General features: G+C 44.2%; 1 protein-coding gene across 5 annotated transcripts in view; it reads right to left on the bottom strand.

The window, feature by feature from the left end:
- The window catches only part of gria4a (glutamate receptor, ionotropic, AMPA 4a), a 147,340-nt gene extending 121,638 nt beyond the window's left edge, over window positions 1–25,702 (bottom strand). For 4 of the 5 annotated variants that reach the window (XM_031795716.1, XM_031795715.1, XM_031795714.1 and 1 more), the window contains exons 1-2: window positions 25,371–25,682; window positions 21,964–22,122 (exon numbers count right to left, since the gene is read on the bottom strand). In XM_031795716.1, the coding sequence (XP_031651576.1) occupies window positions 21,964–22,122; window positions 25,371–25,458 (247 nt within the window). In that variant the 5' untranslated portion in view covers window positions 25,459–25,682. Of the gene's footprint in view, window positions 1–21,963; window positions 22,123–25,370 lie in introns of all 5 variants that reach the window. The other variant, XM_031795713.1, reaches the window with a different exon arrangement.
- Window positions 25,703–27,500: the final 1,798 nt, after the last annotated feature.

Here is a 27,500-nt window from a genome sequence, read left to right as displayed (position 1 = left end):
GCTAATACATTACTGTTCTCTATAATCCGGTGACTACAAATACTGCATCCAAAGGAAGAAGGCTTCTACTGACTGAGAGACATAAAACAGATGAGACAACACACACACACACAAACGCACACACACACAAACAAACGCACACACACACACACACACACACACAAACGCACACACACACACACACACAAATGCACACACACAAACGCACACACACACACACACTGACAGAAGAGTGAATATGAAAACATGTGACCCTGAGCTCTGCTGTTCCTGAATGAAGGAGTGATATACTTGCTCGTCATATGAAAACATGTGACCCTGAGCTCTGCTGTTCCTGAATGAAGGAGTGATATACTTTTGCTCGTCGATTCAGGCCTCTGAGACGCTTCAGAAAACTCCTGAAGGTCAGACAATTACCATTTTCATTCTGTATGTTGGTCACGCCAGAGCAAAAGACGGAGCTTCATTTAGAGATTGATTTACCACACCTGTTTAGAGGAGAAAGAAGGTAAAAGACTAAGAGAGAGAGAGAGAGAGAGAGACCGATGGAGAGAGGAAAAGAGATAGAGAGTGAGCGAGAGAGAGAGAGAGAGAGAGAGACCGATGGAGAGAGAGAGAGAGAGAGAGAGAGAGAGAGAGAGATGAAATTGTTCCGCTTGTTATTCCCCGCCTCAGGAAAAAGAGGGAAAACTGTCAGAGCGGACGGATACATTCAAGGAGCAGCGCTTCATTTCCCAAACACTCCTCCCCTGATGATCCCAGAGTGTGTGTGTGTGTGTGTGTGTGTGTGTGTGTGTGTGTGTGTGTGTCTGGTTTAACTATCCTACTGGGGACCAGCAGTCCTCACAAGGATAGTAAAACAAGGAAATGTGTGGACATTTTACCAGTCATGGAAAAAAACTATTTTAGGCTTAGTGGTTAGGTTTAGTGACAGGGTTAGGTTTAGTGACAGGGTTAGGGTTAGTGACGGGGTTAGGTTTAGTGACAGGGTTAGGTTTAGTGACAGGGTTAGGTTTAGTGACAGGGTTAGGTTTAGTGACAGGGTTAGGTTTAGTGACAGGGTTAGGTTTAGTGACAGGGTTAGGTTTAGTGACAGGGTTAGGTTTAGTGACAGGGTTAGGTTTGGGGTTATGAGTTTAGGGTTAAGGTTAGCGTTAGGTTAAGGCTTAGGGCTAGGGCTAGGGTTAGGTTAGGGAAAATAGGACTTTTGATGGGAATCAATTGCTTGGTCCCCACAAATATAATAAAACAAACTGTGTGAGTGTTAGAAACCCTGTTACTGTGACTGGAGGGAGGCCCTGTTACTGTGACTGGAGGGAGGCCCTGTTACTGTGACTGGAGGGAGGCCCTGTTACTGTGACTGGAGGGAGGCCCTGTTACTGTGACTGGAGGGAGGCCCTGTTACTGTGACTGGAGGGAGGCCCTGTTACTGTGACTGGAGGGAGGCCCTGTTACTGTGACTGGAGGGAGGCCCTGTTACTGTGACTGGAGGGAGGCCCTGTTACTGTGACTGGAGGGAGGCCCTGTTACTGTGACTGGAGGGAGGCCCTGTTACTGTGACTGGAGGGAGGCCCTGTTACTGTGACTGGAGTGAGACCCTGTTACTGTGTGACTGGAGGTAGGCCCTGTTACTGTGACTGGAGGGAGATCCTGTCTGGAGTTAGACCCTTTCTGGAGAGAGATCCTGTTACTGTGACTGGAGAGGGACCCTGTTACTGTGACTGGAGTGAGACCTTGTCTGGAGTGAGAGCCTGTTACTGTGACTGGAGAGAGACCCTGTTACTGTGACTGGAGTTAGACCCTGTCTTTAGAGAGACCCCGTTACTGTGACTGGAGAGAGACCCTGTTACTGTGACTGGAGTTAGACCCTGTCTTTAGAGAGACCCTGTTACTCTCACTGGCGTGAGACCTTGTCTGGAGAGAGATCCTGTTACTGTGACTGGCGAGAGACCCTGTCATCCTGTCTGCCATCTACCAATGTCTCCTCCCCATCTAAAGTGGACTGGAACAAAACATTGCCTCACATCTCTCAGATCGAGAGAGTGAGAGAGAATGGTAATGGAATAAGACAGTGGATCATCAGCAGTCCTTTCTCCAGCTCTAACAATTACAGACAATAAGACACTAATCCACCACTGCTGTTCTACACACACACACACTCATTTGATACACACAGCAATACACACATACACAGACACAGGTTCATCAGAGCAGAACCCTAAGAACAGACCCAGAGCCCAGGTCACTACTGACACAGTATCACACACACACACACACACACACACACACACACACACACACACACAAGCCCATGTCCCGGACAGCACACAGTATTACAGTCAGTCTGCAATAGTGTTATCATGAAACCAGAATTTTCACTTCGATACTGATACCAGGTTTAGTATTGCGATACTCTATACCATCACGATAATTGATACCAAAACGATACCAAAACAAGACAGATCTTTTGAGTTCAATATCATTACTTTTTAAATATTTGATGACAATTTTTCAGCTACATATGCATTAACGAATCATACAATCAATTTGACTTTGCTTTTATCAATCTAACAAAACAACATAATGGTAATCATTTATTTGAATGGTAAATCTCTATTGATAAACTGGGTAAATCAAGATGTTGCTTAGATCTATTCACAATACAGGTGAATGCATATTCAATAGGAGTGTGTGAATGCATTAAGTTATTGAGATTGTTTTGGCTGATTTCATGAGACTGCAGATGACAAACAATCTTAGTTTTTTTTTTGCATTTGGGACATATTTATTGTTCTGATCAACAACATTTGCATAGAAGAAGCAATCTCTTCTTATGTAAGACCTCTAAGACCTAATGACGTCATTCACACTCCGTGAGAGAGACAGGAGAGACGAGACTAACTCAATGCTAGAAATAATGTAAAGCATATAGCCTTATTATTATTATTATTATGATCAAAACAGCTTTCAAACCGATGTATATTTTTTTCAAGAGTCTAATTGTATTTCTACTGGCGTCAACTTCTGGAGATCGCAGTGGGGAAATTATTTATGACTCTCTCACAGTTCATGAATGTAACGTCTGCTTCCAACTCACACTCTCAAACACATATATCCCCTGAACGCAGCTCTCTCTAGATCCCAATCACCTGAATTCTGATCATCTGTTCACAAATCTGTCTGTCATTATCACACACTATTTAGTTCAGTTCTGTGCAGCCCATCATTGTGAGGTATTGTTTGTTTTGTGACATCCTCCCGTGTATGATAGTTTTTGCCTGTCTCGAGACCTACTGGTGGACTGCAGACCTATACAGTCGCCCATGGCCTGCGAGTCTTCCACGCCCTTCTCTCGTCCACTACGGTCTAATAGCCCCGAACCCATGCACCTCGGCCACGCCCCTCTCACACCTGCCGAGAGACATCAGAGGTTACGTGGAAACGTGTGCCTCTATTGTGGAGAGGGGTGTGGCCTACTCAATAGCTGTCCGCCCCCCCCCCCCAACGAAGGGGTGACCACAACCCCTCCTCTTCCACCCGGTTGTGGAGAGAGTAACCACCTACTCAATAGCTGTCCCCCCCTCCCAACGAAGGGGTGACCACAACCCCGCCTCTTCCACCCGGTTATGGAGAGAGTAACCACCTACTCAATAGCTGTCCCCCCCCCCCTCCCAACGAAGGGGTGACCACAACCCCGCCTCTTCCACCCGGTTGTGGAGAGAGTAACCACCTACTCAATAGCTGTCCCCCCCCCCCTCCCAACGAAGGGGTGACCACAACCCCTCCTCTTCCACCCGATGGGGAGAGGGAAACCACCAACTCACTAGCTGCCCCCCCCTCCCAACGAAGGGGTGACCACAACCCCTCCTCTTCCACCCGGTTGTGGAGAGGGCAACCACCTACTCACTAGCTGCCCCCCCCCCCTCCCAACGAAGGGGTGACCACAACCCCTCCTCTTCCACCCGGTTGTGGAGAGGGCAACCACCTACTCACTAGCTGCCCCCCCCTCCCAACGAAGGGGTGACCACAACCCTTCCACCCGGTTTTAAGCACCTCTATGTTTTTGAATATTACCCAAAGGCAGTTTGGTATCCCGGCTCTTTCTGCTGATGGGGTCACTCAGTTTGGTATCCCGGCTCTTTCTGCTGATGGGGTCACTCAGTTTGGTATCCCGGCTCTTTCTGCTGATGGGGTCACTCAGTTTGGTATCCCGGCTCTTTCTGCTGATGGGGTCACTCAGTTTGGTATCCCGGCTCTTTCTGCTGATGGGGTCACTCAGTTTGTGGAGGGATGAGTGGACTCGGGGGCCTCAGGTAATTTAATGGACGAACAATTGGCACGACAGTTAAAAGGCAAACTAATCCCTGCAAATCCTCCCTTTATGATTAATGTGCTGGACGGACAACCGCTCGGAACTGGTCTTGTGACTTGCATGCCCAAAAGTAGCACTCCTCGGATTGGCCTCCTTCACTCTGAGGTCATTCAGTTAATGGTGTTGTCTTCGCCTAAAGAACCCCTCATCCTCGGTCACCCCTGGCTAAGTCTTCACGACCCTGCCATCTCCTGACGGCAAAGGGAACTGCTCTCATGGTCTCCTGCCTGTTTTACGAACTGCTTCATTCTACCTTGTCTAGCCACCTATATAGAAGGATCAGAGTCTGCCATTCCAACCCACATCCCACCTGTATATGCCCAGTTCCATAGTGTCTTCAGTCCATTCTGCCCCCTCATCGCCCGGAGGACAGTGTGATCAACCTCCTTCCTGAGGCATCGCCCCCTCAGGGTCAGATCTACCCTTTGTCCATTCCAGAGAATGAGGCTATGGACACCTATATACTGTAGAAGAGGCCCTCGACATGGGATTAATCCGTCCATCCACGTCTCCGGCTGCATCCAGTTTATTTTTTGTGAAAAAAAAGGGATGGTAGTCTCTGTCCCTGCATAGATTACTGACCCCTCAAAGACCTTACCATCAAGAATTGCTTCCATTCCGGCCGCACTAGAACAAATTGGACCTATGTAGTGCTTACAGCCTGGTCCGTATCCAAAGTGGGGATGAGTGGAAGGCGGTGTTCATCACCGTTAGGGATCACTACGAATACCTGGTTATGCCCTACGGTGTCACCAATGCTTCCGCAGTCTTCCAGTCCTTCATGAATGAAGTTTTCCAGGACATGATCAACCAGTTCCTCATCATGTACATTGACTATATCTTGATCTACCCTCACTCCATTGCAGAACACATAAAGCATGTGCAACAGGTCCTCCAATGGCTACAGGATCACAATCTAAATGTCAAGGTTACTACGGTAACCTTCCTAGGTTTTGTGTTGACACCAGGAGGGGTTAACATGGATAAAGGCAAAGTCACGGCCATGCTTAACTGGCCCAAACCTAACACCATAAAGGAACTACAACGTTTCCTAGGATTTTCCAACTACTACCGTCGGTTCATCCAAAACTGCAGCAGCACAACCGCTCTACTCTCAGCTCTTACCAGTCAAAAAACCTGTACACTGCGGTGCCACTGGTTAGAGGGAGCTCATCACCCATTCCTTGTCCTTACCGACCACCGCAATTTGGAGTACTTAAGAAGTGCTAAGAGGCTCAACCCCCAGACAGGCTTGCTGGGCACTCTTCTTCACCCGCTTCATCCTCACAGTCACCTATCTGCCTGTCAATAAAAACGTGAAGGCTGATTCCTTATCCGTCTATTTGATTCCCCTTCCTCTAACCCAGCTCCCGAGCCCATACTGCCTCAGTCTTGTGTCGTGGGACCCATACAATGGGAAATACAATCTGGGGTCCAAGAGGCCCTATGCCACGACCCAGCACCTCGCGACACCTCTGCAGGCAAGTCCTACGTTCCGGTGTCCGTCAGACCCCAACTAATGCTTGCTGAGTTCTGCCAGCCTGGGATCACCATCCCTAACAGCAGATGTCCAAGATTACATTCTTTCCTGTCCCATCTGTGCATCGGCAAAGAGCCCTCGCCAACTACCTACAGGTAAGCTCGAGCCTTTATCTACACCACACAGACCATGGTCCCACATCACCATGGATTTCCTCACTGATCTGCCAGACTCTTTGGGCTTCACTACTATTTGAGTTCCGCATCTACCTAATGCCATGGAAATGGCCGAGTGCAAGGTCCAACAGGTGTTGTGTCTGTATGGGATCCCGGAAGACATTGTTTCAGATCGGGGACCCCAGTTCGTCTCCAGGGTTTGGCGAGCCTTCTGCAACCGACTGGGGGTCTCCATCAGCCTATCCTCCAGATACCAACCCCAAACCAATGGGCAGATGGAACGCCAGGAAATAGGTAAGTACCTTCGCCAACACTGCATCCAAAAACCACACAAGTTGAGTTGTTATCTAGCCTGGGCCGAAAACGCACAGAACTTCCTGGTGCATTCCTCACTCCATCTCACTATTTCTCAGTCTGTCCAACCCCCCGTGTTCCCATGGGAGACAGAGCCCGGAAATGTGCCTGCCGAGCAGGTTTGGGAGACCACACATCAGCACAGGCATCAAGCTTCCCTCTCCCAGAAACGGTCCAACCTACTCCACTCTTTCACCCTTGGCAACATATGTGGCTCTCTACCCAGGACATCCGGCTTTGTGACCACTGCAAAAAGTTCAGTCCCCGGTTCGTTGGTCCCGTCAAAATAATACACCGCATCAATCCTGTCACCTACCATCTCCAGTTGCCCCGCCATTACCGGATCTCCTCATCCTTCCATGTGTCCCTTCTCAAGCCTGTGACGTACAGCCCTCTCCATCCTCCAGTGGCGCACCCCCTCCATTTGATAACGGCGGTGTACCGGCTGATTCCGTCCAAGCCCTCCTTGACTCCAAGTGCCTGGGTGGTTGCATACACTACCTGGTGGCTTGGGAGGGGTACAGACCCTAAGAACGGTCCCGGGTACCTGCCCAGGACATCCTCGACCCAGCCATGATCCTGGCTTTCCAATGTCAGCTCCACGTCCCTGGGAGAGGCCCCCTGCTCAGCTTGGAAACTCTTGTTCTACTTTCTGTTGGGAAGTCAGTCTGAGGAGGTGAGTAAATCGGCTGTGTACCTCAGGAGATTTGTGTAGGGTAGTGGAACTTGCTACCCGGAGCTATAGCCTTTTTCCCCTGATAGGCTTAGCGACGTGTTTAAATTTTGGACATGTTGGGCATGGTTAAATGTTTGTTATTTTTGTGTGGTGTCTGTGGACTGAGCAGTTGTCTCGGGGGCACATCCGTGGCTTGGTGGAGTTTGCCAGCATGCTGGGGAGTTCTATTTCCTTGCCAGCGGGCTACAGTGCGTAAATACCCACCGCAAATCTGCACGAAGACTAGGGTTGAGTTATTGTAGGTTTTGGGGAAGCTCCGTATCTCATCTCTCTTCTGTGGTGCTCAGGGTGATTGTCATTTCTCTGGTTGTGGTCTGATGTGCTCAGCAGAGGGGTTGAGCAAGATTATTTACTTATGACTATGGTGTCTCATGTATACAAGTTCATTCGCTTTCCATCAGAGGACCTGTTAGAATTATGTACTAAAGAACAGCCGTTGAAGATCGCTGAACACTACAAGGTTAAATGATTGAAATTAGTGAAATTCTGTTTCGTTGGCAGTGACTATGAATCGTTGGAAGTGACTATGAATCGTTGGGAGTTGTAAAAATTAAGAAGGACCCTGATGTTCTTTTCGTTGGAGTTTGTAGCTGTTGGTCTTTTGTGCCATGTTTCTGAATGTTTACGTGACTGACCATTGTTTCGGGTTGTCATGTTCTATCTTTCCTGTCTGTTCCCTCCTGGTCTTGTGTTCTTCCCTCTTAAATATTGCTTCCTATGCACAAAGGTTGCTGAGGTCTGGGGAGGAGGTTGGTTGGTGCAGGTGGAGGTGTGAACACATAACCCCTCATAATGTCTGTTCCTCCTGGTCGTGTTCTTTCCTCTTAAATATTGCTTCCTATGCACAAAGGTTGCTGAGGTCTGGGGAGGAGGTTGGTTGGTGCAGGTGGAGGTGTGAACACATAACCCCTCATAATGTCTGTTCCCTCCTGGTCGTGTTCTTCTTTCCTCTTAAATATTGCTTCCTATGCACAAAGGTTGCTGAGGTCTGGGGAGGAGGTTGGTTGGTGCAGGTGGAGGTGTGAACACATAACCCCTCATAATGTCTGTTCCCTCCTGGTCGTGTTCTTCTTTCCTCTTAAATATTGCTTCCTATGCACAAAGGTTGCTGAGGTCTGGGGAGGAGGTTGGTTGGTGCAGGTGGAGGTGTGAACACATAACCCCTCATAATGTCTGTTCCCTCCTGGTCGTGTTCTTCTTTCCTCTTAAATATTGCTTCCTATGCACAAAGGTTGCTGAGGTCTGGGGAGGAGGAGGTTGGTTGGTGGAGGTGTGAACACATAACCCCTCGTCAATTTGGGACGCAGAGGCTGTGTCAATTTGGGACGCAGAGGCTGTGTCAATTTGGGACGCAGAGGCTGTGTCAATTTGGGACGCAGAGGCTGTGTCAATTTGGGACGCAGAGGCTGTGTCAATTTGGGACGCAGAGGCTGTGTCAATTTGGGACGCAGAGGCTGTGTCAATTTGGGACGCAGAGGCTGTGTCAATTTGGGACGCAGAGGCTGTGTCAATTTGGGACGCAGAGGCTGTGTCAATTTGGGACGCAGAGGCTGTGTCAATTTGGGACGCAGAGGCTGTGTCAATTTGGGACGCAGAGGCTGTGTCAATTTGGGACGCAGAGGCTGTGTCAATTTGGGACGCAGAGGCTGTGTCAATTTGGGACGCAGAGGCTGTGTCAATTTGGGACGCAGAGGCTGTGTCAATTTGGGACGCAGAGGCTGTGTCAATTTGGGACGCAGAGGCTGTGTCAATTTGGGACGCAGAGGCTGGTATGATGTTCCGGGGTCCTTGTTGGTCCCCGGTTTTATGGGGGGGAATGTGACGACCCTCCCACTCTGTCTGCCGTATTCTGTCTGTTCTTGTTTCCTTATTAGGATGCCGGTGGGTGGAGTTGGGAGGGTCGTCAGCTTCATGGGAAACACCTGGGCCATGTGTCTCCCAGGATAAATAGACCTCTTCCACATTCATGGAAGAGACTCTCTCCATGCAGACACCTTTGTAGATTGTGTTGTGGTTCTTGGTGGCCTTTTGTTTGTTTGCTTTGGCACCTTTCAACACCCTGCATTATCACATTCATGCATGCAAAACATTCACTTACACTACTGATTACTGATTACACACACCATTGTATATTTTCCTTAGTTGCTTTAGTTAATAAATATATATTTTGTTACTCCTTATCTCCACGTTGTCTCCCTTTGTTACGGACTTTGAGCCGGTTCGTGACACTAGGCCATCGTGGAGGGGGGGGGCTACTGTGACGTCTGCTTCCAACTTACACTCTCAACCACAGATTCCCTGAACGCAGCTCACTCTCCAGATCCCAATCACCTGAGTTCTGATCACCTGTATGTCATCATCACACACTATTTAGTTCAGTTCTTTTCACCCCATTATTGTGAGGTATTGTTTGTTTTGTGACACACTTCTATTCAGAGCTCTGTTTTTCCCGTGATGTAATCTTCCCGTGTATGATAGTTTTTGCCTGCCTCACTAACGACGCCTTTTCCTTATTCCCTGCCTGTACTTTAGCCTATCGGATTTCCTGTTATCAACCTATTGCCTGATCTCCCGGATGACGTTACGAGCCTTTTCTCTGTCTGTACTGTTGCCTGTTTGGAAAACCTGTGTATGACCTTCTGCCTGCCCCTGGACCCAGCTACTTGCCTCCTCCTGTGGTCCTTTACAATAAACACCTGCTGCGCCCTGTGCTTGAAACCAGCTCTCTGTCTCCCATCGTGTTCATTACAATGAGTCACCACTCTAAAGAATAATTTCAATGGCATTTTTGGCACTTATTTTTCCTGTAATCAACAATGACATTTATTATTACTAAAATTTCTGTGTACAATTTGAAACTTAAAAAAATGATCAGATAATGGAATATTTGGAAAAGCGTATTCTCCATTGGCTAACCAAGTTCCCTAATGATTTACTTACTATAATAGGTTGGGGATTGGAATATTGCTCTGAATCATTTCATTGATAGATGGCCTCCAGGACAGTCAACTTCTATGAAGACAAGTTTGAGGCAGTTTATAGAAAGATTTACTATTACAGATATTTGAAGAGTAAAGTTTCCTAATGACAGGTCTTTCACTTCGCGTAGTAAGGCACGCTCCGGCTCCACACAATCACGCATTGATTTTTGGTTGCAAGTTGATGGGATGCTGGCCTTCTAGGCAGAGTTCCTCTGTCCAGTGTCTGTGCTCTTTTACCCATCTTAATCTTTTCTTTTTATTGGCCAGTCTGAGAGATAGCTTTTTCTTTGCAACTCTGCCTAGAAGGCCAGCCTCCTGGAGTCGCCTCTCTACTGTTGATGTTGAGACTGGTGTTTTGCGGGTACTATTTAATGAAGCTGCCAGTTGAGGACTTGTGAGGTGTCTTTTTCTCAAACTAGACACTCTAATGTACTTGTCCTCTTGCTAAGTTGTGCACCAGGGCCTCCCACTCCTCTTTCTATTCTGGTTAGGGCCAGTTTGTGCTGTTCTGGGAAGAGAGTAGTACATCTTCAAAAAGTACATAGGGGTACTGTGGTAATTGTGATGAAATCAATGCAATATTAACCACTTTCCATGCATCATTCCGAAACAAAACAAACTATGGAAGCAGTCTAAGGCACTGCATCTCAGTGCTAGAGGTGTCACTACAGACCCTCGTTCGATCCCGAGCTGTATCACAACCAGCCGTGATCGGGAGTCCCATAGGGTGGCACACAATTGACACAGTTTCTTTCAGGTTAGAGGAGGGTTTGGCCGGGGGCGGCAGTCATTGTAAAATAAAAATTTGATCTTAACCGACTTATAAAAAATAAAAAAAAGGTTAAATATATATTTTTAATATATATTTTTAAGTAGGCAGAACACATCGGAGAAAGATTCTATTGCATTGGCATGCACGACTCAGCCCGTACTCTACACAGACCAGTGGGACATAACCAATCAGAGCTGCACTAGGCCGATATGCAACTAGACCATTGCCATATATGGATTTGTGCCATTTACTTTGAACTGGACCGTGTTTACACTACAGCAGGAGTGGTGGTGAGTAGATGTGCTTGTTTAGAGATCAAAGTGACCGCTGCACGTAGCCACTTGTGCACATTTTGTTCATATCCTTTGCTAGACAGTGAGATATTAGACAGGTAATAGATCATTTGTAGTCAGCAATAGTGGAGAGATTGCTTAGTACAAGAGCACTAAGCATGTATATTTCTAGACAACTTTGAAAAGGGAGTCTGGTGAAGAGTTTTTTTTGTCTTAAAGGGGCAGTGTGCATTTTGAGACAGGCTTGAATAACCTAAGTAACCAAGGGTAGCATAATTTGTCTGATTCTCTGTAATAATGGAATGGGAATAATAATGCATTTTATTTTGTAAATTGGTTTCTTGCAATAAAGAACACAACAACATTTTCCATCATCTCCTTGACTGAAGGACAAGTGCATAAACAGGTTCATGTCTGATGGAATGTAGGCCTACATTGAAGACCACACATTGGCTGCTACTGTAGGCTGAATGATTGAACAGCTATTTCCATGTTAAAACATTATTAGATGCATTTTCCCCACTGTTTTCGATGGTATGCCTCTCTGGTAGGCCTAGATTATGATCAAATAACCACAGCAGCCTACTTGGCCACTGTTAAAGCTGTAACTTAAAGTGGGTACAGCCTCAGTGTTCACAGTAAAACTGTAACTTAAAGTGGGTACAGCCTCAGTGTTCACAGTAAAACTGTAACTTAAAGTGGGTACAGCCTCAGTGTTCACAGTAAAACTGTAACTTAAAGTGGGTACAGCCTCAGTGTTCACAGTAAAACTGTAACTTAAAGTGGGTACAGCCTCAGTGTTCACAGTAAAACTGTAACTTAAAGTGGGTACAGCCTCAGTGTTCACAGTAAAACTGTAACTTAAAGTGGGTACAGCCTCAGTGTTCACAGTAAAACTGTAACTTAAAGTGGGTACAGCCTCAGTGTTCACAGTAAAACTGTAACTTAAAGTGGGTACAGCCTCAGTGTTCACAGTAAAACTGTAACTAAAAGCGGGTACAGACGAAATAAATTAGAGGGAACATTGGTGATGACCCTATTATAGTTGAAGAGATCATTTATTCTATGAACACCTTAAATATAATAAAACGACTGATGGTATATCTGCTGAGTTTTACAAAACAGTTAGCCCCATTCCTGTTGGAGGTCTTTTCAGAAAGATTCTCCCTCCCAGTTTGAACTAAAGGTCTAATTACATTGATCCCTAAGCCCAAGAAAGACTTGCTTCTCCTGGATAATTAGCATCCAATCTGTCTTCTCAACAACGACTACAAAATATGACCCTATATATTTGCAAAAAGAATGAAAGTGGTATTGGACTCAATTGTAGAGGAGACCCAGTCTAGCTTCATGAGGAATAGACATATATTTATATCTAATAGTATCCGACTGGTGTTAATTAAACCATATGGACTATTCTGATCTAATCTTTGAGGATTAGTTGTATTGTCTTCTAAGACTTGTATGAAGCCTTCAATACAATGGAGCATGAATTTCTATTTTACTCCCTTGAGAAATTCGTTTTTTGGGAATTCTGCTTGCAACCCGACTTCTTCCAAGTTTTATTAAAAAGAGTGATATAAAAGGGATTTCCATTGCTGACAGAGATGTTATCCTAAATCAGCTTGCAGACACTGACCAGATTCCTAGAGCAGTCAATGTGATAACTATACCAAAGCAAAGGGACTGAATAGTTACGTAAATAACCAATCTTTTGTCTATCATTTTTTTATTTATTTATTTTTTTTTTTTTTTGTCATTATTGTTTGTTGTGTGTAGATTGATGAGGGAAAAAAACAATTTAATCCATTTTAGAGTAAGGCTGTAATGTAAAAACATTTTGAAAAAGTCAAGTGGTCTGAATACATTCAGAATGCGCTGTATCATATCGTTATTGTTTGTTTGTTTGTATTCTCCCTGTTTTGTGCAACAACAACAAACAAAAACAAATTGTATATATATATATATATATATATATATATATATATTATATACACACTACCGTTCAAAAGTTTCTGGTCACTTAGAAATGTCCTTGTTTTTGAAAGAAAATCCAAATTTTGGTCCATTAAAATAACATCAACTTGATCAAACACCAGTCTCAACGTCAACAGGGAAGAGACAACTCCAGGATACTGGTCTTCTAGTTCCTCTGTCCAGTGTTCATTTGCCCATCTTAATGTTTTATTTCTATTGGCCAGTCTGAGATATGGCTTTTACTTTACAACTCTGCCTAAAAGGCTAGCATCCCGGAGTCGCATCTTCACTGTTGATGTTCAGACTGGTGTTTTACGGGTACTATTTAATGAAGCTGCCATTTGAGGACTTTTGAAGCATCTGTTTTTCAAACTAGACACTCTAATGAACTTGTCCTCTTGCTACGTTGTGCACCGGGGCCTCCCACTCCTCTTTCTATTCTGGTTAGAGCAAGTATGCGCAGTTCTGTGAAGGGAGTAGTACACAGTATTGTACCAGATCTTCAGTTTCTTGGCATGTTCTTGCATGGAATAGCCTTCATTTCTCAGAACAAAAATTGACTGACGAGTTTCAGGAGAAAGTACTTTGTTTCTGGCCATTTTGAGCCTGTAATCAGACCTACAAATGCTGATGCTCCAGATACTCAACTAGTCTAAAGAAGGCTAGTTTTATTGCTTATTTAATCAGAACAACAACAACAAGTTAGCTAATCCAAGTTTATCATTTTAAAAGGCTATCACAACGTACCATTGGAACACAAGAGTGATGGTTACTGATAATGGGCCTTTGTACGCCTATGTAGATATTCCATTAACAATCTGCTGTTTCCTGCTACAATAGTCATTTACAACATTAACAATGGCTACACTGTATTTCTGATCAATTTGAGGTTACCTTTAATGGACAAAAAATATGGTTTTCTTTCAAAAACAAGGACATTTCTAAGTGACCCCAAACTTTGGGACGGTAGTGTATATACAGTGCCTTGCGAAAGTATTCGGCCCCCTTGAACTTTGCGACCTTTTGCCACATTTCAGGCTTCAAACATAAAGATATTAAACTGTATTTTTTTGTGAAGAATCAACAACAAGTGGGACACAATCATGAAGTGGAACAACATTTATTGGATATTTCAAACTTTTTTAACAAATCAAAAACTGAAAAATTGGGCGTGCAAAATTATTCAGCCCCTTTACTTTCAGTGCAGCAACTCTCTCCAGAAGTTCAGTGAGGATCTCTGAATGATCCAATGTTGACCTAAATGACTAATGATGATAAATACAATCCACCTGTGTGTAATCAAGTCTCCGTATAAATGCACCTGCACTGTGATAGTCTCAGAGGTCCGTTAAAAGCGCAGAGAGCATCATGAAGAACAAGGAACACACCAGGCAGGTCCGAGATACTGTTGTGAAGAAGTTTAAAGCCGGATTTGGATACAAAAATATTTCCCAAGCTTTAAACATCCCAAGGAGCACTGTGCAAGCGATAATATTGAAATGGAAGGAGTATCAGACCACTGCAAATCTACCAAGACCTGGCCGTCCCTCTAAACTTTCAGCTCATACAAGGAGAAGACTGATCAGAGATGCAGCCAAGAGGCCCATGATCACTCTGGATGAACTGCAGAGATCTACAGCTGAGGTGGGAGACTCTGTCCATAGGACAACAATCAGTCGTATATTGCACAAATCTGGCCTTTATGGAAGAGTGGCAAGAAGAAAGCCATTTCTTAAAGATATCCATACAAAGTGTTGTTTAAAGTTTGCCACAAGCCACCTGGGAGACACACTAAACATGTGGAAGAAGGTGCTCTGGTCAGATGAAACCAAAATTGAACTTTTTGGCAACAATGCAAAATGTTATGTTTGGCGTAAAAGCAACACAGCTCATCACCCTGAACACACCATCTCCACTGTCAAACATGGTGGTGGCAGCATCATGGTTTGGGCCTGCTTTTCTTCAGCAGGGACAGGGAAGATGGTTAAAATTGATGGGAAGATGGATGGAGCCAAATACAGGACCATTCTGGAAGAAAACCTGATGGAGTCTGCAAAAGACCTGAGACTGGGACGGAGATTTGTCTTCCAACAAGACAATGATCCAAAACATAAAGCAAAATCTACAATGGAATGGTTCAAAAATAAACATATCCAGGTGTTAGAATGGCCAAGTCAAAGTCCAGACCTGAATCCAATCGAGAATCTGTGGAAAGAACTGAAAACTGCTGTTCACAAATGCTCTCCATCCAACCTCACTGAGCTCGAGCTGTTTTGCAAGGAGGAATGGGAAAAAATGTCAGTCTCTCGATGTGCAAAACTGATAGAGACATACCCCAAGCGACTTACAGCTGTAATCGCAGCAAAAGGTGGCGCTACAAAGTATTAACTTAAGGGGGCTGAATAATTTTGCACGCCCAATTTTTCAGTTTTTGATTTGTTAAAAAGTTTGAAATATCCAATAAATGTCGTTCCACTTCATGATTGTGTCCCACTCGTTGTTGACTCTTCACAAAAAATACAGTTTTATATCTTTATGTTTGAAGCCTGAAATGTGGCAAAAGGGCGCAAAGTTCAAGGGGGCCGAATACTTTCGCAAGGCACTGTATTTACACAGTTGAAGTTGGTTTTGGCAAGTCGGTTAGGAGATCTACTTTGTGCATTAAACAAGTAATTTTTCCAACAATTGTTTACAGACAGATTATTTCACTTATAATTCACTGTATCACAAATCCAGTGAGTCAGAAGATTAAAAACACTAAGTTGACTGTGCCTTTAAACAGCTTGGAAAATTCCAGAAAATTATGTAACTGCTTTAGAAGCTTCTGATAGGCTAATTGACATAATTTGAGTCAATTGGAGGTGTACCTGTGGATGTAGTTCAAGGCCTACTTACAGCTCAATGCCTCTTTTCTTGACATCATGGGAAAATCAAAAGAAATCAGCTAAGACCTCAGAAAAAGAACGGTTCATCCTTGGGATCGTTATGTTTCCTCCAAACATAACGATTGTCATTATGGTCGAACAGTTATATTTTTGTTTCATCAGACCAGAGGACATTTCTCCAAGAAGTATGATCTTTGTGGAGTTGCAAAGCATAGTCTGGCTTTTTTATGGCGGTTTTGGAGCAGTGGCTTCTTCCTTGCTGAGCGGCCTTTCAGGTTGATATGTCGATATAGGACTCGTTTTTACTGTGGATATAAATAATTTTGTACCTGTTTCCTCCAGCATCTTCACAAGGTCATTTGCTGTTGTTCTGGGATTGATTTGCACTTTTCGCATCAAAGTACATTCTTGCAAGCCGAAGAACACCATTCCAACCATGAAGCACAGGGGTGGCAGCATCATTTTTTAGTTTACCTTTATTTAACTAGGCAAGTCAGTTAAGAAAACATTCTTATTTTCAATGCCAGCCTAGGAACAGTGGGTTCAAGGGCAGAATGACAGAGTTGTACCTTTGTTAGCTCGGGGATTTGAACTTGCAACCTTTTGGTTACTAGTCCAACGCTCTAACCACTAGGCTACGCTGCCGCGCCATCCTGTTGAGGGGGTGCTTTGCTGCAGGAGGGACTGGTGCACTTCACAAAATAGATGGCAACATGAGAAAGGAAAATGATGAGGATATATTGAAGCAACATCTCAAGACATCAGTCAGAAAGTTAAAGCTTGATCGCAAATGGGTCTTCCAAATGGACAATGACCCCAAGCATACTTCCAAAGTTGTGGCAAAATGGCTTAGATACAACAATGACAAGGTATTGGAGTGGACATCACAAAGCCCTGACCTTAATCCTATAGAAAGTTTGTGAGCAGAACTGAAAAAGCGTGTGCAAGCAAGGCCTACAAACCTGACTCAGTTACACCAGCTCTGTCAGGAAGAATGGGACAAAATTCACCCAACTTATTGTGGGAAGCTTGCGAAAGGCTTCCTGAAATGTTTGACCAAAGTTAAACAATTTAAAGTCAATGCTGCCAAATACTAATTGAGTGTATGTAAACTTCTGACCCACTGGGAATTTTATGAAAGAAATGAAAGCTGAAATAAATCATTCTCTCTACTATTATTCTGACATTTCACATTCTTAAAATAAGTGGTGATCCTAACTGGCATAAAACAGAGAACTTTTACGCAGATTAAGTGTCAGGAATTGTGAAAAACTGAGTTTAAATGTATTTGGCTAAGGTGTATGTAAACTTCCGACTTCAACTGTATATATATATATATATATATATATAGGATAGATAGGATAGACGTGACTGAGGCGAGGGAGACAAATGATAAAATAAAGATTTTTGGCAATTATTGTTTTTGGTGACAATCCTTTTTGAAGTCAGCATATTTTGCTTTGTGGTTTGCATGCTATCACAAAACAGTATTATGGTAGTGAATTGGTGTTATATTCTTATATTCAGCTTTAAGCTAGCAAGGAAAGTTAGCCTACAAAGCTGGAAGCTACCTGTGCTTCATTGCATTGTAAAGTGTTCTAGACATTGTTTTGCATACAGTAATGAACAGTTTCAACCTTTCTACATGTCGTGTTGCATTATTCAGGTGTGTTAACTTCTGTTCAGTATGAGAGGGGAGCTAACATGATGCAGTCCAGACTCCCAGTGGTTCCTCAGGACAGACTAGAGTCAGTATGAGAGGGGAGCTAACATGATGCAGTCCAGACTCCCAGTGGTTCCTCAGGACAGACTAGAGTCAGTATGAGAGGGGAGCTAACATGATACAGTCCAGACTCCCAGTGGTTCCTCAGGACAGACTAGAGTCAGTATGAGAGGGGAGCTAACATGATGCAGTCCAGACTCCCAGTGGTTCCTCAGGACAGACTAGAGTCAGTATGAGAGGGGAGCTAACATGATGCAGTCCAGACTCCCAGTGGTTCCTCAGGACAGACTAGAGTCAGTATGAGAGGGGAGCTAACATGATGCAGTCCAGACTCCCAGTGGTTCCTCAGGACAGACTAGAGTCAGTATGAGAGGGGAGCTAACATGATACAGTCCAGACTCCCAGTGGTTCCTCAGGACAGACTAGAGTCAGAATGAGAGGTGAGCTAACATGATGCAGTCCAGACTCCCAGTGGTTCCTCAGGACAGACTAGAGTCAGTATGAGAGGGGAGCTAACATGATGCAGCCCAGACTCCCAGTGGTTCCTCAGGACAGACTAGAGCTACCAATGACTAAGTGTAGCAGGCACAGTACGCTCGCGATATAAGGGGACATCGGCTGCGCTGATAGACAGACTTCATCCACACTCAATGAGTAAAGGACACTAAATACATTTGATATAAGTACCGAATGTAACAAAAATTCTAGTACTGAACCATTTTTCATGTTCTAGTATTGAAAAAGTACAGAAGTGTCAGTATACCGTGCCACATTAGTCTGTAATTATCCAGCTTTCACACAGTCTGAGAGACAGAGACAGAAAGAGAGAGAGCAAGATAGTGAGAGAGTGATACCAATCAACACGGTTTTATCACACAGAGTCCCCAACAGTCCTTGTTTCATATCAACACCACTGGGCACATAATGGCAGCCGTTAATTTTTTTATGCATTAAATCCACGTGGTTACAGGATATAGGGTTCAAATAGAAACATATCAAAGGTTTAGGTTTAGGCCTGGTAATTGCCGGGGACCTCACGACAGAACATTATCACGATACTTAGGTGCCGATACAATATGTATTGCGATTGTCATGATTCTATACAGTATGCACTATGATTCGATACTGTGATTTCATTGCGATTTGATGTTCCAAACATATTGCTCACCATATGTCTGCTGTTTTGATTGGTCAGGGAAATAAAACTTGTACAGTGCCTTCAGAAGTATTCACACCCTTAACTGTTTTCACATTTAGTTGTGTTACTGTCTGAATTTAGAATGGATTAAACTACACTTTTTTTGTCACTGGCCTAAACAGAATACCCCCTAAATGTCAAAGTGGAATTCTGTTTATAGAAATTTTTACAAATTAATAAAAAAATGTAAAGGTGAAATGTCTTGAGTCAACCCCTTTGTCACGCCTACTCCCACTCCCCCTCTCCAGTGCTCGACATCACCGGTCTACTAACCCCCGGGTCCTGGCACCATCATTCCGCGCACCTGCTCCCCATCATTACACACACCTGCTCTCCATCACCTAGATCACCTTCCCTTTATTTAGTCCTCAGTAGCCTCAGTCATCAGGCAGTACTGGTTTTGTCTCTTTTAGTGTGCTTCTCTTGTTTTGTTTATCTGCCTTTAATTATTATTAAACTCACCTTGTGCACCTGCTTCCTGACTCCCAGCGAATATGTTACACCCTTTGTTATGACAAGCCTAAATAAGTTCACGAGTGAACATGTGCTTAACAAGTCACATAATAAGTTACATGGAGTATTGGTGTATTACATACTTTTTTTATGACTACTTCATTTCTTTACCCCACACATTCAATTATCTGTATGGTCCCTCAGTTGAGCAGTGAATTTCAAACATTGATTCAACCACGAAGACCAGGGAGGTTTTCAAATGCCTTGCAAAGAAGGGCACCTATTGGTAGATGGGTAAAAAATGAAAAAAGAAGACATTGAATATCTTTTAGGGCATGATGAAGTTATTAATTATATTTTGGATGGTGTATCAATACACCCATTCACTACAAAGATAAGGGGAGTCCTTCCTAACTCAGTTGCCGAAGAAGAAGGGAACCACTCAGGGATTTCACCATGATGCTAATGGTGACTTTAAAACAGTTACAGAGTTTAAAGGCTGTGATAGGAGAAAAAATATTCCAAAACATGCATCCTGTTTGCAACAAAGGCACTAAAGCAATACTGCAAAAAATGTGGCAAAGGAATTCACTTTTTGTCCTGAATACAAAGTGTTATATTTGGGGCAAATCCAATACAACACATTACTGAGTACCACTCTCCATATTTTCAAGCATAGTGGTGGCTGCATCATGTTATGGGTATGCTTGTGAGCATTAAGGACTGGAGAGATTTTTAGGATAAAAAAGAAATGGCATGGAGCTCAGCACAGGCAAAATCCTGGTGGAAATTCTGGTTCAGTCTGCTTTCCACCAGACACTGGGAGATGAATACACCTTTCAGCAGGAAAATAACCTAAAATACAAGGCCAAATCTACATTGGAGTTACTTACAAATAAGAGAGTGAATGATTCTGAGTGGCCCGTTACTATTTTTTTAATTCTTCAAGCTCTGTCAAATTGGTTGTTCATCATTGATAGACAACCATTTTTAGGTCTTGCCACAGATTTTTTTCAAGTAGATTTAAAACTGTAACAGTTTTGACTTAAATCTACTTGAAAAAATCTGTGGCAAGACCTAAAAATGGTTGTCTATCAATGATGAACAACCAATTTGACAGAGCTTGAAGAATTAAAAAAATAGTAACGGGCAAATATTGTACAATCTAGGAGTGCAAAGCTGTTAGAGACTTACTGAGAAAGACTCACAGTTGTCATCCACACCAAAGGTGATTCTAACATGTGCTGACTCATGGGTGTGAATATGTAAATATATAAATTAGATATTCCATTTTCAATACATTTGGAAACATTTCTAAAAACATGTTTTCACTTCGTCATTATGAGGAATTGTGTGTAGATGGGTAAGAAAAAGCAGAACTAAATGTGGAATAAGTCAAGGGGTATGAATACTTTCTGAAGGCACTGTATCATTCAAAATCTTATCTCTTTATGTAATTGTGTGGATTTGTTTCCACAATCAATAGTTACATGTAGGTATTATTTCCAAGTGGTTAAGGTCAGGGCTATGGTTTGGGGAAGGCTTAAAGCTAAATAATGAACACTTATGCGCTATTACCATCAGGTATCATTGTGAACTGCGATGGAGCTGTGGTCTAAGCAGCTCTGTCTCCAAACATCACCAGTTTGTGCCCAGTGCTTGGCAATCTTTTTTTAACTCTTTTTGTGAGCGCTGACAAAGGCATATATCGATGTTCTCAGGACCTTTTGAAACGTCCAAAATCAAAGTATATTTCCAGTGATCAGGCTGGCACAGCCACAGCCTTCTACAGTCAGAGGGAAGTCAACAACAGTTTTTCATATTTAAATAACAAAGCTGCCCTCAGCAGTAGCAGTAGCAGCTAGCGAGAGAGAGAGTAGTTGAGGATGACTTTGCCAAATTTGGTCTTGATAAGACAGCAGCTGCATCCTTAATTCAAAACATACACCAACACACGACCACACTTCATTTCCTTCCCCCGTTGCCTTTTTTGATAATATATTCTATTCCATCTCCAGGCAAGACAGTAAATGATAGTGTCTTTTCATTTCCCTCTGTTACTCTTGATTCAATTTTCCAAATTAACCACAGAGCTTTAGTCCTCGGGCCAAATTCCACACAGTGGAAATTGGCCTGGCTCAACCGTAGAAAACAAGTTATTGGGCCTCAATATGACACACAACTCTGGGACGATTGAAAGAAGGTTTAGACAGATATTATCTCATAAGAAAGACCAGGTAATCCACATGGAATCCAACTGTTCCAATAGTTCTATTAAACTCCATTTACCAAGATGAGATCCATGGGGATTCCATTAGGTTGACAGTGCAGATGTACTTCCTGAGGGATCTGGTCATCACATAGACCTCCCTCATTTCAATGTAGACATAGATCAGTCATGTTCTCAAGCTAAGCTGACACAGCAACCCCTTTCCCCTCTTCCAATAGTGAATGATAGCCTCATATACACCTCACAGGCGTTTGAGACTTTCTCTATGTGTGTGGTACAAGGTTTGAGTGCACACGCGCACACATACACAAACTCTTATCTGGTAGTACTCACAGGCATTGGTGACGGCGAAGCTGTTAGCTGTCTCGATGTTGTCGACATGGGGTACCAGGTTGAAAGGAGCCTCTGTGGCATTGGGGCTGGTGTTGTGCAGGAAGATAGCCAATCGAAATGCCGTGTACTCTTGATCCGTGTTCCTGATAAACAGACCACCTAGATGAGGAGAAAAAGAGAGTTGGATTTGAACTGTGCTTCATTGGCACAGGGTGTCTCGAACTCGGTCCTGGGCCGTTTTGGTTTTTGCCCTAGCTCTACAATACATTCAAATAACCAATTAACAATCCAGCTTTGATTATTTGAATAAGTTGTATAGTGCTAGGAAAGAGAAAAAAAACGTGCACCCAGTACCGAGTTTGAGAAACCCTGCATTGGTGGGATATATGGGGGAGAGTGGGATATATGGGAGAGAGTGGAGAGAAAGATAAGGTAGAAAATGGGGGAGATATGGCTGAGAGGGGGGGGTATTCTGAAATCTGTAGAGAGCAGGAGAGAGTAAGACAGATGGAGAGAGTAAGACAGAGGGAGTAGAGAGAGAGGGAGACAGATAGAGAGAGAGACAGATGGGGAGAGAGAGGGGGGGGGGAGAGGGTAAATTTAAATTAATTGACGGTGGGAGAGAGAGAAAGAGAGAGAGACAGAGGAAGAGAAAGACAGAGGGAAATAGAGACAGAGAGAGATATACATCAGAAAGTAAGGTGGCAGATGAACAGAGGGAGAGTGGCGGGGAGGATGAGAGGGAGCGGGAAAATTATGACAGGGGAGGAGGGAGGAAGGGAGAAGGCAAGGCAGGGGGGCAACCACCTCCAATTGGCATGTCATTCACAAACATCCCAAACATCACCTCAAATGGCATGTCATTCACAAACATCCAAATCATCACCCCAAATGGCATGTCATTCACAAACATCCAAATTATCACCTCAAATGGCATGCCATTCACAAACATCCAAATTATCACCTCAAATGGCATGTCATTCACAAACATCCCAAACATTACCTCAAATGGCATGCCAGTAAGTAAATAGTTGTAGCTTGTGTGAGCCAGAACACAGGAGCCTATCTCTTGTTTTTGTAGCACGAGTCTGCTTGGTGTAAAAGTACACCCCCTGGATAGGACGCTAGACTATTGCAGGATCTTGCCCCCAATCTATCTTCTTAACGCTGAGTGCCAAGCAGAGATGCATCAAGTCAGATTTTTACAGTCGTTGTTATGACTTGACCAGGGATTGAAATCACAACCTTCCAATATTAGAGCGGACACTTTAATCACAAGGGCATTCCAAACATCACCTAAAATTACATGTCAATCACAAACAGGTCAAACATCACCTAAAATTACATGTCATTCACTGTCACGACTTCCGCCGAAGTTGGTCCCTCTCCTTGATCGGGCGATGTTCGGCGGTCGACGTCAGCGACTTTCCAGCCATCGCTGATCCATTTTTCATTTTCCATTGGTTTTGTCTTGTCTTCCATCACACATGGTTTCAATCCCATCAATTACATGTTGTGTATTTAACCCTCTGTTTCCCCTCATGTCTTTGTCTTTGATTGTTTGTTGTATGTTATTGGGATAGTCATGTTCTGGTGTGTGACGGGTTTTCTACCCTTTTATGTTATTTTTGTATATATTGGTTTTTGGAGTTTTTTAGCATTTATTAAACTGCTTCATTTATACCAAGTTCACTCTCCTGTGCCTGACTTCCCTGCCACCAGCACGCACCCATTACATTCACCTCAAATGGTAGGTCATTCACAGACATCCCAAACATCGCCTCAACTGACATATCATTCCCAGACATCCCAAACATCACCTCAACTGACATGTCATTCACAGACATCCCAAACATCGCCTCAACTGACATGTCATTCACAGACATCCAACAATAGTGCAATAGAATTCAGACCCCAAGCATAGAGTCTACACTGCTCAGGGTATTACTGAAGCCTGAATGCAACTCACGATCACTGATCTTTCCTCTGCATTAATTACAGTAACACAAGTTTATTAATGAGCCTTTGAATGCAACATGACATGTTATTTTTACATTCTCCAAGAAATAGATTTCCCTCTGCCTTAAATTCCATTCCACTTACGTGCATTGAAGCGATATGCAAATGCATTCTCAAGTGAACAGTCATACTGCGTGCTGTCCTGGGCTGGGCATTGGCTGTGGTGTGTGTGTGTGTGTGTGTGTGTGTGTGTGTGTGTGTGTGTGTGTGTGTGTGTGTGTGTGTGTGTGTGTGTGTGTGTGTGTGTGTGTGTGTGTGTGTGTGTGTGTGTGTGTGTGTGTGTGTGTGTGTGTGTGTGTGTGTGTGTGTGTGTGTGTGTGTGTGTGTGTGTGTGTGTGTGCGTGCGTGCGTGCGTTCGTGCGTATCCAGCAGACCATATAAGCATAATAACTTTATCGGCAGCTCAGTGAAAAGAGCGAGACAGAGTCAGAGGCCAGTCTCATTACATAGCCTCTCCTCCTGCACCCCACAAGGAGTGATGCAGAGCATACATTAACATACGCCTCTAGAACAGAGCACTGTGTGTGTGTGTGTGTGTGTGTGTGTGTGTGTGTGTGTGTGTGTGTGTGTGTGTGTGTGTGTGTGTGTGTGTGTGTGTGTGTGTGTGTGTGTGTGTGTGTGTGTGTGTGTGTGTGTGTGTGTGTGTGTGTGTGTGTGTGTGTGTGTGCGTGTGTGTGTGTATGACTGTTATAGGATGGGGTATATAACTGACGAAGGGCAGTGGATCATGTTTAATTTAATAGAAACTTTGATCCGGGTCTAGCCTGTGCTGAAGGGCTCGGACTCGGATCGGGTAGATAGGGTTATCCTGCTATGTATGGCACGGGAGGATGCTGCAGTGGCGATCTGACTCAGAACAGCACCGTACGGAACATTGCGCGCTAAAACATTCATGAGCGCAGGATGCCCGTTTTAAACTACAAATAACGCGAAAGAAGGGAAGAGCGAGACAGAGACAAAAAGGAAGAAAGCGAGAGAGAGAGAGTGAGAGGTGAGAGAGAGAGAGAGAGAGAGGGAGAGAGAGAGAGAGAGGTGAGAGAGAGAGAGAGAGAGAGGGAGAGAGAGAGAGAGAGAGAGAGAGAGAGAGAGAGAGAGAGAGAGAGAGAGAGAGAGAGAGAGACAGGAAGACATTTAGCTTTCCGTTCGCACCGCGGGAAAACAATTACCACAATTATGAATAATCATCTGAGTCACATCAGCCGAGAAACATACAAGGTTTTCCCTCTGTAGGCTACATAATGAACATAAATAACGGCATTGCAAATCCACTTAGATAAATACACACGATTGGGGAAGAAAACCATTTAAAAGATGCCTTAAAACCTCGGCTATAACAGAGCTCTGTTCTAGACGCAGTGTGTATTCTTAAAGGTCTTTATCCTACTCACCTATCTGAACGCTGCTGGGGAAAGCCCCAGTCGCCAGCCCCCATAGGGCGGAAAACACCCCGAGAAAGTGCGGGTAAATAATCCTCATTTTCCGTCCCTTAACAACTGTGGAGATACATAGAGGAGGAGGACACAAGGCGAGAGAGAAGGAAGGAAAAGAGAAGAAGAAGCCCGAGTTTTAGCAATCCATAGTGGGCTTGTTCCCCCCGCAGTGTCCGATGCCGCTGGAGAGAGATCTGTCAGGCTCGGTAAACGTAGCACATGCAAGATGGGTGGAAGAGAGAGGGAAGGAGAAAAACTCGCCAGTGGTGAAGAGCGTCTACAGCCTGCATGGAAGGATTGGACATGCGCGCCCTCTCTCTCTCTCTCTCTCTCTCTCTCTCTCTCTCTCTCTCTCTCACACACACACACACACACACACACACACTCTCTCACACACTCTCCACCCGCCCCTTCTTCAATATCTGTTTTCCCAACCTCTCTTCTTTAACTCGCTATTACGGTAAATCAAACAGCTCCTTTGATAAGGATTCGTCTGGTTTAGACAGCGGAGAGGGCTATAATCGTTAAGCGCGATGCGGCGGGGCTGTGGCGTGTGTGTGAAGGCGATTCAGGTGCTTTTATGGACAGTGTCCCTTCACAAGTGACAGAGGCCATTATTTTTAAACACTATTTTGGGGTTTCTATAGTCTGATAATTGTGCCTAAGCACGTAGGCTACCGCATAGGCTACCCCGTACGTGAGTTGTGTGCGGGAATTAATTCCAACTCAAAGCGCGCGCTGTCTCTCCTCCCTCTTTCTCTCACTCTCTCCCTGTATGTGCGTGTTACTTGCACGCACCAATGGGATCTAACCCTTACTCCTGCCCTGCGCCGTTTTTCCCGCCACAGAGCCATCCATCTCCTCCACCCATTAAAACGCATGGCTAAACAAGCCCCCTGCGAGAGCAGATGAAGGAGCGTGAGTAGGAGAGAGAGAGTTAGTCGAATAAAACGTGTGTTTTATTTTCTGTCCCGAGTGAGAATATGCCGGTGCAGAGCATCAGCTGTGACTCGCTTCTTATTCATAACCATTAGAGCCGCCGGTAAACCGACAGGCTGACAGATGGGCTGGGATCACAGATAGAAACGGTTATTTTTCTCTGAGTAAAACGGAACGCATCTTTCTCTGGTCTCTCAATGACCACAGATGCCTATCTGTGTGGGCGCTGGCCTTCATTCAACCCCGAGCGTAGATAAATAATTTCCAGAGTGAATAATCTAATAATGGTCCAACTTCAAACACAGCATTAGCCTGCCGCTGTCCATGGTGCTGAAACCCCACTGAGACCCAGGGGAGACTGTAGACTAGCTAGGCTACTGGATACATAGTATTTCTGTTTTAAACATTTTGAAGTATACACCTTTAGTACAACATTCAGCTAATTCAGCTTATGTTTGCCCCAGAGGCATACACAGAGTTGTGAGCAAAGAGTGTTGGCCAGAGTAGGCAAAAGAACAGTGACTTTATTTTCCAAATAAACCCATCAGAACGTCTTTGGCTACACTAGAACACTTGTAATTAAGCCTGTGAAGCTGATAGGCTACGTCATTTGCACTGCATAGAAGATGTATCTATGCCTGGTGTGCAATCAGTAACTTTGTATAGCGTAATGTATGCTTCCAACTCACACTCTCAAAACACATAGATCCCCCGAACACAGCTCACTTTCCAGCTCACACTCTCAAAACACATAGATCCCCTGAACGCAGCTCACTCTCCAGATCCCAATCACCTGAGTTCTAATCACCTGTTCACACACCTGTATGTCAGCATCACACACTATTTAGTTCAGTTCTTTTCACCCCATCATTGTGAGGTATTGTTTGTTTTGTGACACACTTCTATTCAGAGCTCTGTTTTTCCCGTGATGTACTCTTCCCATGTATGATAGTTTTTGCCTGCCTCACTAACGACGCCTTTTCCTTATTCCCTGCCTGTACTTTAGCCTATCGGATTTCCTGTTATCAACCTATTGCCTGATCTCCCGGATGACGTTACGAGCCTTTTCTCTGTCTGTACTGTTGCCTGTTTGGAACCCCTGTGTATGACCTTCTGCCTGCCCCTGGACCCAGCTACTTGCCTCCTCCT

The sequence above is a fragment of the Oncorhynchus kisutch genome, linkage group LG18, assembly GCF_002021735.2.
Source record: "Oncorhynchus kisutch isolate 150728-3 linkage group LG18, Okis_V2, whole genome shotgun sequence".
In the NCBI taxonomy this organism is placed as follows: Eukaryota; Metazoa; Chordata; class Actinopteri; order Salmoniformes; family Salmonidae; genus Oncorhynchus; species Oncorhynchus kisutch.
Note: the sequence above shows the minus strand (reverse complement) of the source record. Positions and strands in the feature narration are given on the sequence as shown.